The 14,720-nt window shown below is 41.4% G+C and overlaps 1 protein-coding gene across 1 annotated transcript in view; it reads left to right on the forward strand.

The window, feature by feature from the left end:
* Positions 1-14,720, forward strand: part of bbs9 (Bardet-Biedl syndrome 9) — a 154,748-nt gene that overhangs the window by 3,058 nt on the left and 136,970 nt on the right. The window contains exons 3-5 of the mRNA XM_084557708.1: positions 412-476; positions 626-739; positions 10,224-10,398. Of these exons, the coding sequence (XP_084413834.1) occupies positions 412-476; positions 626-739; positions 10,224-10,398 (354 nt within the window). The remainder of the gene's footprint in view (positions 1-411; positions 477-625; positions 740-10,223; positions 10,399-14,720) is intronic.

The raw sequence follows: 14,720 nt of genomic DNA on the forward strand, positions 1-14,720 counted from the left end.
TAGTGAGGCGGAATTTGTTTTAGGTCCAAAAAGTGGACAGATTTCTTCTCCGTGGTTTTGTGGTAAAGTAAATAAGTGAAACTCTAGGATCAGCATCACTGGAACATCAACTACACCTTAACCAATGTTTAAAAATGTACCAGCCGTTACAAGTATTTGAGTTATAATAATATGAGTGGCGACCACTCTTACTACTCAACTTACAACTGGTTCTGTTCACAGCTTGTGTGTGGCTTTTTTGTAGTTTGTGTCCATCCAATATAATGAACATAATATTTATTTTCTGGCAAATGAAGGTTACATTAAATGATTCGTTTTTATTGTACATCCGCTTTAGTGTTGTCTCTAATGATTCCGGTTGTGCCTGTATGATGCTTGTCGTGTAAAGCACATCTCTTGCTTGTTTTGCAGGTGTTCAGAGCTTCTTCACCTGGCTGTCCTTCATCCCAGGAAGCTGTCGGTCTACTCTGTTTCAGGTAACAAACATGTACACAAACATTCACAATAAAAAAATAATGATTTTTTGAGTAAGCATTGTTTTTGTCAGTCATGTTAATGAAAAACAATAAAAAAAACATTTACTTTAAAAGCACGATTGCTTTTTTTCTGACCTGTGTGTATGTAGGAACTGCAGGGAACGTGGAGCATGGCAACCAGTACCAGCTAAAGTTGGTGTATGAGCATAATCTGCAAAGAACGGCCTGCAATATGACTTACGGCACCTTTGGAGGAGTTACAGGTAAAGATTCTAGGCTTTATGTGTGGGTTACAGCTGAGGCAGTATTGCCAGCTGTCTTAACTTAAGATGGGCTCGGACTACAGGAGCTCCAGACAATTTGCTCAAAGGGGGAGCCTTGCTTCAGCCCAGAATATCTGGTAATTTGAGGTGTTTACAGATTCACTTGTAAAGCTCCCCATCTGCTAACAGACTCATCAGGGCCATCCTGATCAATATCAGGCATGTTTGATATTTAGGATATAAAATCTGGATAATTACATCAGTACTTTCTCAATAAATTAGAGAAATGATTATACAAAGACGTAGAGGTTAACTGTTTTGTCAAGCATATTAAAACTGACAGCTAAAATCTCACATCCATTTTTTTACTCCGCGCAAATTATTACAAAGAGTAATAGTTCTTGCACTGCAGTTCTTGCACTGCATGCTTCCTGATCTGGCACAATAATCGAAACAATGTGTCATGTCTTTTACCCCTTATATGTGTGGATTTGTGATGGAATCACATTCTGTGCACAATTGCACAGAACAATAGTATAGGCCCTGTAACACACACTGGAGTGTGACAAATGTTACTCGGGGTATTTTAATTATTTTACCAGCTGCGTGTATCAGCTCTTGTGTGACTTTCGAATGACTGATTGAAGCATGATTCAAGTATTAAATGAGGTTTTGACTATGATGGTGAGCGTTTGGAATAGGGGAAAAAGAATGCATGTCTATGAGGGTCCTCACAAATATATAAAAGTTCAAATGCGTGCGTGTGTGTGTATGTGTGAGTGAACATCTGTGCATGTGTCTTGGCAAAAGTGGGGACTGGCAGCTCCGGACAAATACATAAAGCTATAACAGTCTGTAAGAAGAGAGAAGGAGGAAAAGAAAAAAAGAGAGAGAGGTCATGTTAGCTGCTCTCTTTAGTCAATTGGGCTTTTGGAAAAACCAAGTAGGGGAAAGCCCTCGAGTAGTCGGCATCCAAGAAAAACACACACAGACACACACTCTCACAGACACATTGGGAACCCCCTTTAAAGGAGAGAAAATGACATTTCCGAATAAAGGCTTTATTGTCAAGGTGTGTGTGTGTGCGTGAAGAAAGAACTTGCCAGACTCTGTGGCCTGGCATGATGAACCCGTTATTCACTCCATGTTTAGAGAGTCTGCTGGTGTGTGTGTTTGATTGATAGAAAGAACAGTGTGGGCTCAGTAAAACCAGCACTTTGGCCTGTACTGAATGCACGTGCGTAGTTCATACCATGAACCAGTAACTGTGACTGTGTTTCCACGTGTTTGCTGCTTGTTCCACACTGTGCAGCAGATCTCGAGATGTCAACCAGTCACACACTCTCGAACATGCACTGTTTGTCTCTGACTTGCACATACAGTACATAGATGCATAGTTTTGCACAGGCTCGAATTTAACATAGAGTATATTCTGCCAAATGCAGCACATACACTTTTGTATGTCTATCTTTGTTCATTGTCAATTAAAAAATGCATTGTCCTGCTCCTTAACCTCGTCTTTACCATCGTAAGTAAATGCCCAGCAACAAACTTCACCCCAACCCAAAGCAATCCTAATTCTAAGCGTAACAATAGAACTTAAACTGGGCCTCACAAAAATATCCATACACACCTTTCACACTCACCCCTTACAATCACACTCTTTAACACACAATACACACAACAGTCACTCATGCAATACATATATGGATACTGTAAAGTCAAAAATACTGGTGCGCTCTTCTCCTTAATTGACTCTGTCCTCTCTTTGTCTGCTTTTAACCATTTCCACCACTAGATGTCAGTGCAAGCTCTGGGATTGCCCACCTACTGCACAGTATTTAAATAACAGGGAATCTGTGTTTCTTCTTATAGGGGATTCCCCTTTCCCACCTCTTAGCTCCAGTATACTGCTTGTAGAGGTGGTAGAGAATGTGTTTTCATCAAGAACAGCATGGTGTATAAGTTGCATGAGCCTCTGTTGCTTTGTTGCAGATCGACTTGGCTCTCATGTCACATGGTTCCTTTATTTGTGAGCAGTTCCGTTTGACTCTGTTCCATTTAAACAGTTCTTAGAGTAAATATCTAAACAATATAAAGAATCTTTAGATGCCAGAATATATATATTTTTTTGTGATTATAACGTTTTGAACTGCATTATTTTCCCTTTTAGTTGAGACACAGCAGGACCAGACATGAACCAGATGTTGTGAAGACGTGCGATTAGTGGTCTTGATCTCAAGGCTTCCAGTGTCCCTTTATGTTTAATTAGCACAGCTTGTGTTTTTTGCCCTTTTTCTCTATCATTTCTATCTTACCAGTTTTTCTTTTGCAGCAACCTCAAATTACAGTGATAAAAAAAGCCCTGCCACTCACAGAAGAGGCTACTTTTATTTGCCTTCTCCTTGTTGAAGTCTGATGATTGTTGATGTCCGAGTGTTTGACTTGTAGAAGCTGCTTCATGTTTTAGCTTTCCTCACAGTTTCACATAGTTTAGAGCAAAATGAGCTGATCTCACAGTTGACTGGTTAGAGTACACAAATATATACGCGCACACTCCAGTGAGTGTTACACAATTAAAACACACTGCAGGGTGTTTTCTGTGTTGGTTTATTGAACAGAGCTGCTATATTCACAGATCTGAGTGTCATAAGTGTCGTGTCTTCTTTGTGTTTTTCCCTCTGCAGTCCAATGTTCTAAGTGTGTGTTTGGATATGGAAAGCCTTGACATTGTGTGGGTGTGGGTGGGGGTGTGGGTTTGTGTGTGTGTGTATTAGTGTTTTTGCGACGTGTCTCTTGCTCTTACACGTGAGTGTGTGTGGAACTATAATAGCAGCCATTTAGCAGTGCTGTAGGCACTGTAATAGCAGCTCTGTACTAATACTGCTCTAATAGCTGGGCTGCCTCTGGGTTTGGGTCACATTCAGGCCACACACACACTCACACTGATGGAGTATGGACCGGTCTTTACAAGCCGACGCACAGTCACACACAGACACATGTACAAATACTCAAGACAAATCCCTAGTCTGCAAGCCTGGATGGACACAGACTCACATGTACCTACATACTCTTTCTCACACACTCTCACGTTCCCTCCCTCACACAGAGAGGTGAGGTGCTGCCCACTGCTGTATGCGGCCAGCCTCTGTGCTTTGTGCGCTTGTTCAACATGTCTTATTAATGACACGAATACAGGCCTGTTTCCTCCACTGTGTCTGAGCAGCGGCGCTCTCATACCAGGCTCTTTGACACATTATACCTGGGTGTGGGCGTGTGAAATTACATGTGCACTGTTCCTATTATGGTACAGCCTGGCTCCCATTTTCTGTACGTAGCACTTTTCATATTATTGATGATACAGAGCCGTGACAAGCTGCTTGAGTGCGTGTTGTTTTGACCTCGTACTGCTTTTCTGGGCGGGAAATGACCGCCAAACACCTGTCAAATCGGCTAAGTGTTTGTCTGGGAGGAAAGTCCACTTAACAGTTTTCACCTGTTCTTGAAGTCTGTTATGTTCATAGTAGAACAAGGGCTAGTGAAACAAAACAAAAATACTGTACTGTTGGTTTTGTTCTTGGGCTTTTGTTTGTCTAGTTCGCGTAAATCCTAGATGTACACTTTATTTTACGGTTCTGTTATTTCCTTGAAAGGCTTGCAGGGTATATTTGGTGTAGCTAGAAGAGAAATTGTGACAAATTTCTATTGTTAGGTGTACTGCATTTAAAATGTGATTTTCAGGATTTGATGGATGGGTGGATGGATAATTACTTTATCTATCCCAATTTCTAATAAATATTCATTAAGTTATCATTTTAAACATTACTCTGGAAATAAATATGCTTTTTGAAGGCTTTATGTTTGTCATGTTGGCCTGCTGTGCGCGGCCTAAAAGACTTATTTTAGAATTCAAAATGCAGTACACTTGAACACTGATTTCATTTAATCTATCATACAGTTCCAAGACATGCTGCAATTCTTTCCAGGAAATGTTTTAAGAAGTTGTCTGTGAAGGTTCTCATTCATCCAAGTCATGGTATATCCAACAAAGGTTAAAAAACGCAACTGGACTTGTAGAGTTTTTTTTTTTGAGAAGATGTTTCACCACTCATCCGAGTAGCTTCTTCAGTTCTACGGGACTGATGGGAAGTCTGAGGTTTAAATAGGAACTCCTCCTGAAAAAACTTGCTTGTTATGCTAATAACCAGAAACTGGTGCAGCTAATTTCCATTAACGACTTCAAGTTTTTTCAGGAGGTTCCTATTTAAAACTCAGTCCCCTAGAACTGAAGAAGCTACTCGGATGAGTGGTGAAACGTCTTCTCAAAAAAAAAAACTCTACAAGTCCAGTTGCCTTTTTTAACCTTTGTTGGATATTTTAAGAAGTTATCCCAGATTTGTGAACCCACTGTTACGAACCCAACTTGGCCTCCATTTCTGCATCAAATCATCATCCTGCAAATAGAACCCCTCGGCTACCTCCTCACTCTTCCAGAGATATAGCCATTTCTCTCAACATGGCCACAGAAGGGTCCTGACGTTGTTCTGCAATCAGAGCCTCCCTTGAATACTGGTTACACTCTCCTACTCCAGTTAGCTTTGTAAAGAAAGTGTCTATTATATCAACTGGTGGTTCCTCTTTCTCATTTACAGAGGAATCCAGTGACTGGGACATAGAACGTGTCACCACACAAGCCGCAAAAGTTTCAGGGTATTCCCTTTCTAGGGCTAAAGTCTCCGACATCTCGCAAGGCACTTCTTGTGTTATTGGAGTGACACCATCACTCAGCACAGCATCCACATGGGAGGGGTCTGCATCACCGGGATGAACTCAAGTGCCTGCCAGATCTTTTCCCAGGAGGAAAGTTATCCCTACTAATGGAAAGGCAGCAGTTATTCCCACAGAAGCCCACTCACTAGGTTAGTTTTTATAAAGACCCCGTGAAGAGGATCAGGGACAAACTGCTCACACCTTATTATTATTACTATTATTATTATTATTAACCATTAAGGCAGAAGCATCCAAAAATGATGTAGGTGGCAAGTCTAACACTCCCTTCGATAACAATGACTGACGAGCCCCAGTATCCGTAAGAACGGTCACTGGGAGTTCCTCGCCATTTTCGTCACAGACGCCTGCTTGTTCTTGTTCTTTCTTCTGAACACTTATAAAAGCAACCAATTTACTGGCCTTTTTTCTTTTCATTGCCAGACACAATGACTTAATATGGCCTGGCTTCTTACAGTAATGGCAAATAATCTCCTTGCGAGGGGGGTGGCTCAGAATTCTTCAACTCAAAGCTCTTTGACTCGGTCTGAGGCCGATTTAGAAAACCACTGGAAACAGGCCTCATGGGTGGAATCCTCTCCTGTCTTCTGTTCCTGTTTAACTGACCTCCCTCTCCCACACAAGTCACGATGAGTTAGTTCATAAGTGTCTGCCATCATGGCCGCTTTTGTAAGGTCTTTCACCTCCAGGGCAGTAAGGTGGGTTTCAATATACTGCGGTAGACTTCTTTTAATTTGCTCTATCAATATTAACTCACAGACCGAAACTTTTGCTAGTAGACTTCCAGCACCAACTCGTAGGCAGTCATCACTGCCTTTCTCATGGTGTCATGCTCTCTGCTCTGATCAGCATTAAGTGCTGCATAGGCTTCCTGGGCCTTCCCTTCAAGAGCACTTTGAATTAACAAGGTCCATTTGTTCTCCGGCCACTGCAGTTCCTTGGCAATCTTCTCAAAAGAATAAAAAAAACACCCACTTCATTTGAGTTAAACTTGGGCATTAATCTCAAACAACCACCAATGTCAGTGGTTGTCAGCGAGTTTCATGTTTATGCTGCATCTGAGAGTTTGAGTGCTGCAAGTTTTTCTTCTCCAGTGCAATGCGAGTCAACACGTCCTGAAGTTCATGCTCCTGTTGTTTAGCTAACCTCCCTCTCTCTTGCTCTCTCAGTGGGTCAGGTAATTGTAAAGCATCGACCAAAATGTCCACAATAGCTAACCTGTGAGGGTCAATTTCCACCTTACAATTAGTGGCCACCGCAATTAAGTGATCATTTTTCAATTTCCTAAGGTCACTACGTTCAAAATCCCTTTGACAAAATTCGTTAACCAAATGTTACTCCTCAATGTGCAACAACATGTCAAAATATGGCCGCGCTGGGGCCTCAAAGCTCAAATCACTGTTGTTCACAACGAATTTTGACACGCTAGCTTCAGTAGCATCCAACTGTAGTCAAAAACCTTCCAAAACGGTTAACAATTAGGTCTTAAATTACCACAATCACACAAGAGGCATACACACAAAAGGTACACATTAGCCAAAACCAATGACTCAGTGTCTCAATATTTTGCTAGCCAGCTTCGGTACTGTGCAACTACTTTGCACCGAGGTCACTGTGTCTTTGATGAGCTGAATACAACTCCGGTAGCACCCTGCTCCCACGAACAGTACTGTCTGTATGCGGCTCACTAGACCCGCTAATTGAATTAGCTTGTCTAGGCCGACTACTTTTGGTTCATCATCCTGGACGAACCCCCAATGAATGTTATGAACCCAACTGTAAGGATGGGATGTTGGAAGAAAGTGTGATGTAGACTGGACTGAAATGAGGAGTGGGATGCGGGCTTACCAGGGCCCCGACCTGCTGCTCCTTCGACACGCTGTTCCCGCGACGAGCCCAAGCAGCTACACTGCGTCATCCATCTGGTTCCACGTTCAAGTTTTGTTAAACAGTCTCTTTGATAAATAACCCCCAAAAAGGAATAACCAAAAATGAGGAGAGAAATCGCATCACAACTGTCAATGGCTCAAGCCTCACTCTTGGCGTCCTCTGATCCACAGGTGTCTTCAGTTCTCATGATGATCCCTGTCACACACAAACCCAACCCCCTCATCCAGTCCTGCCAATGAATGAGAGCATGTAAGGTAGTGTGAGCAGGGGCCTCTGATGTGATCTGTATACATACCTTAACAATGTTATTGGGAAACATATATGTTGCACATCATAGCGGTAACAGTCTTTTTGAAGTGTTGTCATGTTTTGAAATTAAAGACACATTTTGCATGAAAATGGTCAGAGGTACTTATCTCCAATGTCGTGGCATTTCTTGCACTGTGTATTTTAGATACTACCAGTCACTGTCCTAATGACCAAGAAAAGGTAAATGGACATCATTCAGCACTGAATGACAAGTCAGATTACATATTGAGACAAAACAAAACTAATGTAATTTTAGATAAATTGCAGCTCATTGCAGTCAGCTAAAAGTAAAGGTGGTTTCAGCTTAATTTTAATTAAATTTGATTAAATGTAAACAACAAGCTTAGTCTGGGTGTAATTTGAAATAATACACAATACTATTGTTGTAGAGACACTGTCACCACTACAGCTGGCTAGAGCTTGTATATTACCACAGAGTTTCCACATTAAGGAAAGTTGCTCAGCATTCATTACGTACAGTATTGAACTGAACACCATACAGTCTATGTTGAGAAGTCCTCATCTGTGTTTCAAATAGGTTGTCCAGCCATATGCCGACATACACACACTCGTTATCAAACATCGTACTTGTATTCGCTGTGTGTGCTTGCGGTGTGAGAGACCTTTTCCTTCAGCGTGTTAACGGCCACCCTGAATCGCTGCTCATCACTCAGACACACACAAAAATGTTTACACAAAATAGGTGTATAGGAGTGTGCAGCTTCTCTGTCTAAATCCTTGACGATAGATGTTAAGTGTATGTGTGTGTGTGTGTGTATGTTGCGCTGTAGGTGGCTGTCTCCCTGACCTCTACTTGATGGCAGTGTGAGTTTTAATAGCGCATTGAGGCCTAATTATAGTTCTCTGGTCACACAGGCCCACTGCTTTATGGCCATGTGTGGTGCTATGAGTTTTTTTTTTTTTTTTGTGTGTGTGTGTGTGTCAGGGCTTAGTATATCCTACATTTAGGCCTTTTATAATAAACACACTCTCTTGTACACATCCATACTCGCAGCCAGGTGTGTGTGTGTCTGTGTGTGTGTGGAGGTGTTAATGGAGATATCAGATTCAGCCAGCAGGAGAAACGCACCTCGCAGCACAGCACTACATTATGGCTGAAATTTAACATAAGCCTTGAAAGTTGTCCAGGATTATTGGTACTTGTATTTAAATATAAAATGTTTAAATAGCAGCGAGAGAGCTGTCACAAAGCGGAAAATACTAGCTACCACTGTTTATCTTGCAAGCACTGTCTCTGAGTAAAAGGTACATGTAGATAAAAGCAGCGCAAAAATGTTTCAAATGACGTTTGAAAATCCAAAGATTTTCCAGTTTTTAAGTGGATCAGAAAGTTTGACTCAATAGAGCAATCAATTTCCTAATTTCCTGTTCATCTAACCTTTTTTTGTTGGGTTTTTGAATTAGTTAACTCACATTTGTAGCCTATAACTAAGTCACCTGAGACGTCATATGTGGTTTGCAGTATCCTTGTTGCCTTTATCTCTAAAGGCTGTGACATTGTGTTGGCCAGTGTTGGCCAGTGTCATAGTTTTGGTGATATGTCCTGAACCGTTGGCACTAGCTGAGACCCTGTTGGAAGCTGAAGCGATGTCAGAACAAGCGAGTCTGAGGGATCACTCTGATTGACTGTTCAGCTTTGAGAACCAGGGTGTAACACATATGCTGTGGCATTGTTTTGCTAAGCTGCAATGTCACCAGATTTATTTCCATCCAGTGTTGCATTCATTTTTCACCAAGATCTTGCATTGATGATGGGAGAGTCTGACCACTGCACAAAGCCTTCTCCAGCACATCCCAAAGATTCTCAGTGCCAGATTCTCAGTCTGGACTCTGTGGTGGCCAATCCATGTGTGTAAATGATGTCTCATGCTCCCTGAACCACTCTTTCACAATTTGAGCCCCATGAATCCCGGCACTGTCGTCTTCGAATATGCCCTTGCCATCAGGGAAGAAAATACCCATTGATGGAATAAACTGGTCATTCAGTATATTCAGGTAGTTGGCTGATCTCATTCTTTGGGCACATAATGTTGCTGAACCTAGACCTGAGCAACTGCAGCAACCCCAGATCATAGCACTGCCCTCACAGGCTTGTACAGTAGACACTAGGCATGATGGGTGCATCACTTCATCTGCCTCTCTTCTTACCCTGATGCGCCCATCACTCTGGAACTCATCAGACCACAAATACCTTCTTCCGTTGCTCCAGAGTCCAATCTTTATGCTCCCTAGCAATTTGAAGCCCCTTTTTTCTGGTTAGCCTCATTGATAAGTGGTTTTCTTAAGGCTACACAGCTGTTCAGTCCCAATCCCTTGAGTTCCCTTCACATTTTACATGTGGAAATGCTCTTACTTTCACTATTAAACATAGCCCTGAGTTCTGTTGTTGTTTTTCTTCGATTTGATTTCACCATATATGTATGTATATAAGAGTGCAAATCATCTCATTTGCTGTCCCCATGCATGTCTCCATCAGGTCACCATTCCCTGTGTATCCAGTCTATGGATGGGATGCTGATGTTCTTCGAGCAGGACAGCTACTCCTTTGGCAGGTTCCTCCCTGGTTTTCTGCTGCCCGGCCCACTGACCTACAACCCCAGAACAGACAGCTTCCTCACCGTGTCATCTGCGCGCCAGCTGGAGAGCTACAAGTAAGGTTTTTTAAAATATAATACTAGCAACTGGATTTTATGCTCATTCGTAGTGCAGTATGTTTGTTAAGATCTTCTACTACTGGTCAGATTTCCTTTGTCCTTTTTGGTTTTAAAATAAGAAGGCACTATAATATTGGTAACGATGTTAATCAGCTCTTAAAATGATTAGTTTGTTTGCTGTGATAAATGAAACGGGGATTTCTAAAATCTTTGATGTAAGCCTTTTTTAACACCACGGTTACGTTCCTAAAAATGAAGGTGAATGTCTTGACGTCCGGTAGTTAACCTCACTTAGAAAAAAACAAGCTATTATGAAAACGAATACACAACGTTTTACTGCTGTTGCAGTATGAAGTTATTTGAGGTTATCTTGATTATAGACAGACTTTAGTATCAGCTGCCCATGGTTAGTGAGCAGGAACGCTGACTAAAGCTTCACCATCTTAAAGGCATCTGTTCTCACTGCAGAGCTTGTCTGGATGGACTGTAACACACACACACACACACTTGTGCACACATGGTCTGATCGGAAAGTACCTCACTTTAATGTAAGCACATGCACGCTTCCCATTCCCCTCTGGCTGAGGCATATCTTTCAGAAGTCTTACAGACTGTGTGGGTGTATGTTATGCATGTGTGTAGTTTTCTCTACAGCTGTTTGTTATCTGGGTGCCCCCCACCAATATCAAGAGACTAGATATCACAGTGGAAACACTGACTTCACTGCTCTCCCTGGACGTACACAAACTCAGTCCTGCAGAGCACATATTGCAGTGAATTACACAGAGCTCACCAGACACAGAGAACATTTACTTAAACAACAACACTGCACTATTAATAGCAACAAGTTTGTCATTTCCTACACACTGTATAGACACCTCAAACCAATATATTTATTTAAACAAACTCTTTACAGCACCTTTACGTTCACTTTGTAAATATGAATTTGCAACAGAAGCTAGTCACTTGTCTCAGCTGTAAGTAATTGGGTGAAACACACGAATGGCCACATGAAGGGAATAGCCAGTAAACAGGTGATTAGTCAACCTGCTAAAAATGAACCAACAACAACAAGATTTAACTGGGTGACTGTTTCTCTGGGGGTTGAACACGTTGAAGTTTATGATTTAATACATCAGTTTCTTGTGAGGGCCCGCATTAAAGCTAGTATTATTATGTGTGAATAACTTGTGTAATTACAGATCACCAACCTTTTCTAATCAAATATTAGTTGCATAATAATAAGCTACTTGTTGTGTGCATGAAATCAGAGTGAATGATAGCAGTGATGCGCGTGGACTTTTCCCTCTTTGGTGATAAAGACAGTGCAGCTTTTGCTATAACGCAACAGCAGCTGTTGGTAACTAATTAGCAGTAAAACAGCAGATGCATGGTCCCGTTCTTGGGGAACACTGACAAATTATATTCAAACTAAATTGCTTTGTGGTGAACACATCAAGCTGTACTGATGTCTGAGCTAAAACGTTATCAATAAACAAAAGTAAATAAATAAAGTAACAGACTTCTTGGCACTGGATTTGTATGGCATGAGGTTGTAAACTGAAACATGAAGATGCCTAATTGCCTCATGCTGCGTTTTCTTAATTTTCAGTGGAAGCAGACAGTTTGTAGTGACCCCCAACACTTGATGGTACGAGACGCTACGTGACCCTCTGGTTGATGTGGTGGCGCAATTTTAAATTTTTAAACATATGACCACGTCCAACAAGGAGTGCTTGAGCAGCAAGCTTGACATACTTGACTGTGTAACATATCTCAGTATTTACCTTTTAAAATGAGTCTACTTTAGATATTTATTACAACCCTCTTAAATGATTGGTTTGCCCTTTTACACAACCTGTCTGATGTGTTATGGCTTTTACCGACAATATCAGGTGACAAGGTCAGGACTTCATTGACTGTTATACATTTAATATCATATGACTGGTCAAACTGTTCTGCCTGGCTCAGTTTATTTAGCTTGTTGGACCTTCTCCTGCCCTGATGAATGTGAGCTTGATTTGGTTACTGTGTGTGTGTGCGTTGGCGTCAGCTTTCAGATTTTAGTTTGTGTTTATCCGTGACACTGAGAAACCATATGCATGTAGTGTGTGTTTGTGTAATTTGCGCGTGCGTGTTTGTGTGTCCATATGCGCACATGGTGTTGTATGTATAGGCTCGTATGATGTATATGCTGAAGGTAAATGAGTGTGTTTGTTTGTGGAGTTTTTCAGAGAGATCCTCTTTCATATAAATGCGATGACTGTTTCCTGAACCTCAGTGTCCTAAACTCGGCATGATGACTGATACAGCCTACACACACACTCACACACACACACACTCCTGCACAAAATGAAACTCTTCTAAAAGTCCATGTGTCTATATAACTGCCAGTTGTGTTTGGGTGTGTGTCTTCGTCCCCCCTTCATCTGTTGGGCATGCAGGTGAATAATCAGATTTCTGCGGTTTTTCAATTTTTCTCTCATACACTCAGAGCTTTGTGTGATTTTCACTCTTTCATACTTAAATCAACATTTGGCTAAATGCTGATTGACTAAATTGAACACCCACAGGTACACCGACGCGCACACACACACGGAGAGAGTTTTAATTCAGTCATGCTACCTCATATCCTATCATTAGTAAAACAAGCTAAGTGAAAGGCACATGAAATATCAAAACAGAGTTAAAGAATATACTTATTTTATAGTGTTATTTTAGTATTATTAGGCTGAATTTAATCCATCTACTCAAGCAGGAGTCTGCCTGCCTGTCGATCCACTGAGTGTTGCTTTAAAAGGTTAAAACCCCTGACATGTTTAATATATTTTTTAGTCCATTTTCTTCCCCAGGAAATGGTCACGGCGTGATGAAAAGGTTTCTTTACTGGCAGTCATCCATAAAGCTCATTAGTCTGCTCGCCGAGGCTCAGCGGGTACTGCTACTGTACGGATGAATTCAAAACTATAAATCTCTTTTTGTATTGAAAAAAATCTAAGTTTAGAACATTTCATTTTCTGTTTTATACACAGTGTTACGGGGCATTAGCATCACTTTTCTGGTCATACATGTGTCGAAGAAAGTCGCAGACCCGGAGAGTTGTGAATTCAGAGTTTATTGCAACAAACTAAAGAACAGTTTTAACCACACACGTAGTTATAGTCCCTATTGACATACGTTGATGTAAACGGTGATATTGTCAATGGAACATGCAGACCCCTTTCCCATCCTGATATCTTAGCACTTCAGAGACACTTCTCAGGATGCCATCGGAACAACATGTTCACACATTATCAAAGTTCAAAGTGACTTTGCATCTATGAATCTACAATCTAACTCCCCAACTGGGAGTTCCTGGATTCCCAGACCTCATCAATACTTATATGTGACTGGGTCCATTGGTGGCCAGCACTTGGTGATTGGTGGCCATTCCATGGTCTGTTTGTTTACCAACAATCTGAGTTCACCCGATGCTCCAAGCTTCCAACAGCATGGTGAAATTGGTCATATGAACCAAAGTCATAGATGGTAATTCCTTGCAGTAAACGTTTGGGGAACTCTGTGTTTGCGTCATATGTCAGCGGTGACTCCTATTTGTCGTCGCCTCAATTGCATTGTTGTGCATCTGTTCATCTGTATAGGTATTTGTTCCTAAAGTATTGTGCAAATAAAATTATTGACTTTATGGCAGCAATGCCATTTGATCACCAAGGGGATGAAACGAAATGGCAGACCATCTGACTGCTTTCCTTAACAACAGTATACAACATCAAACTTTTTACATTTAAATCTGCTGTTGATGTACGCTATTGTGCCACAATGGAACACACAAAATAAATAAATGTAGGTATAAATCATTGGCAATGTCCGTGAAGGGGCAGCCATATTGTATTATGGACCTTACATTTCATGCTAGATTTCAGACCTGCCTGCTTTGATTAATGACACTTTTGTGGTTTAAATATGCCATACAGGGTGAGAAAACTGAGTGGATAAATCAGCAGTTATTTAGAGTCTGCGGTTCAGAGTTGGGCTTGGTCGCATTTGGAACTGTCTGTTCATCCAGGTGTTAGACAAGAAGGGTAAATTCCCGCCAAACTGCTCCAACTGCCAGCTCCTTACTGGAAAATGCCTGATGCTTCAGATGCCAAAATCAACTGACCACAGATCAGTCTGACCACTTTATCCTCAACCAGTTGCCAACTGCTCACTGATTAAAACTGATAGACCGCAGTTCCGAGGAAGGGCAGGTCAGTGGCAGTGTTGACTGACCTGACAGAAGCTGTAAAGCATAAGAGTAATGCAAGATGCTAACAGGG

The sequence above is a fragment of the Chelon labrosus genome (genome assembly GCF_963514085.1).
Source record: "Chelon labrosus genome assembly, chromosome: 12".
NCBI lineage: Eukaryota > Metazoa > Chordata > Actinopteri > Mugiliformes > Mugilidae > Chelon > Chelon labrosus.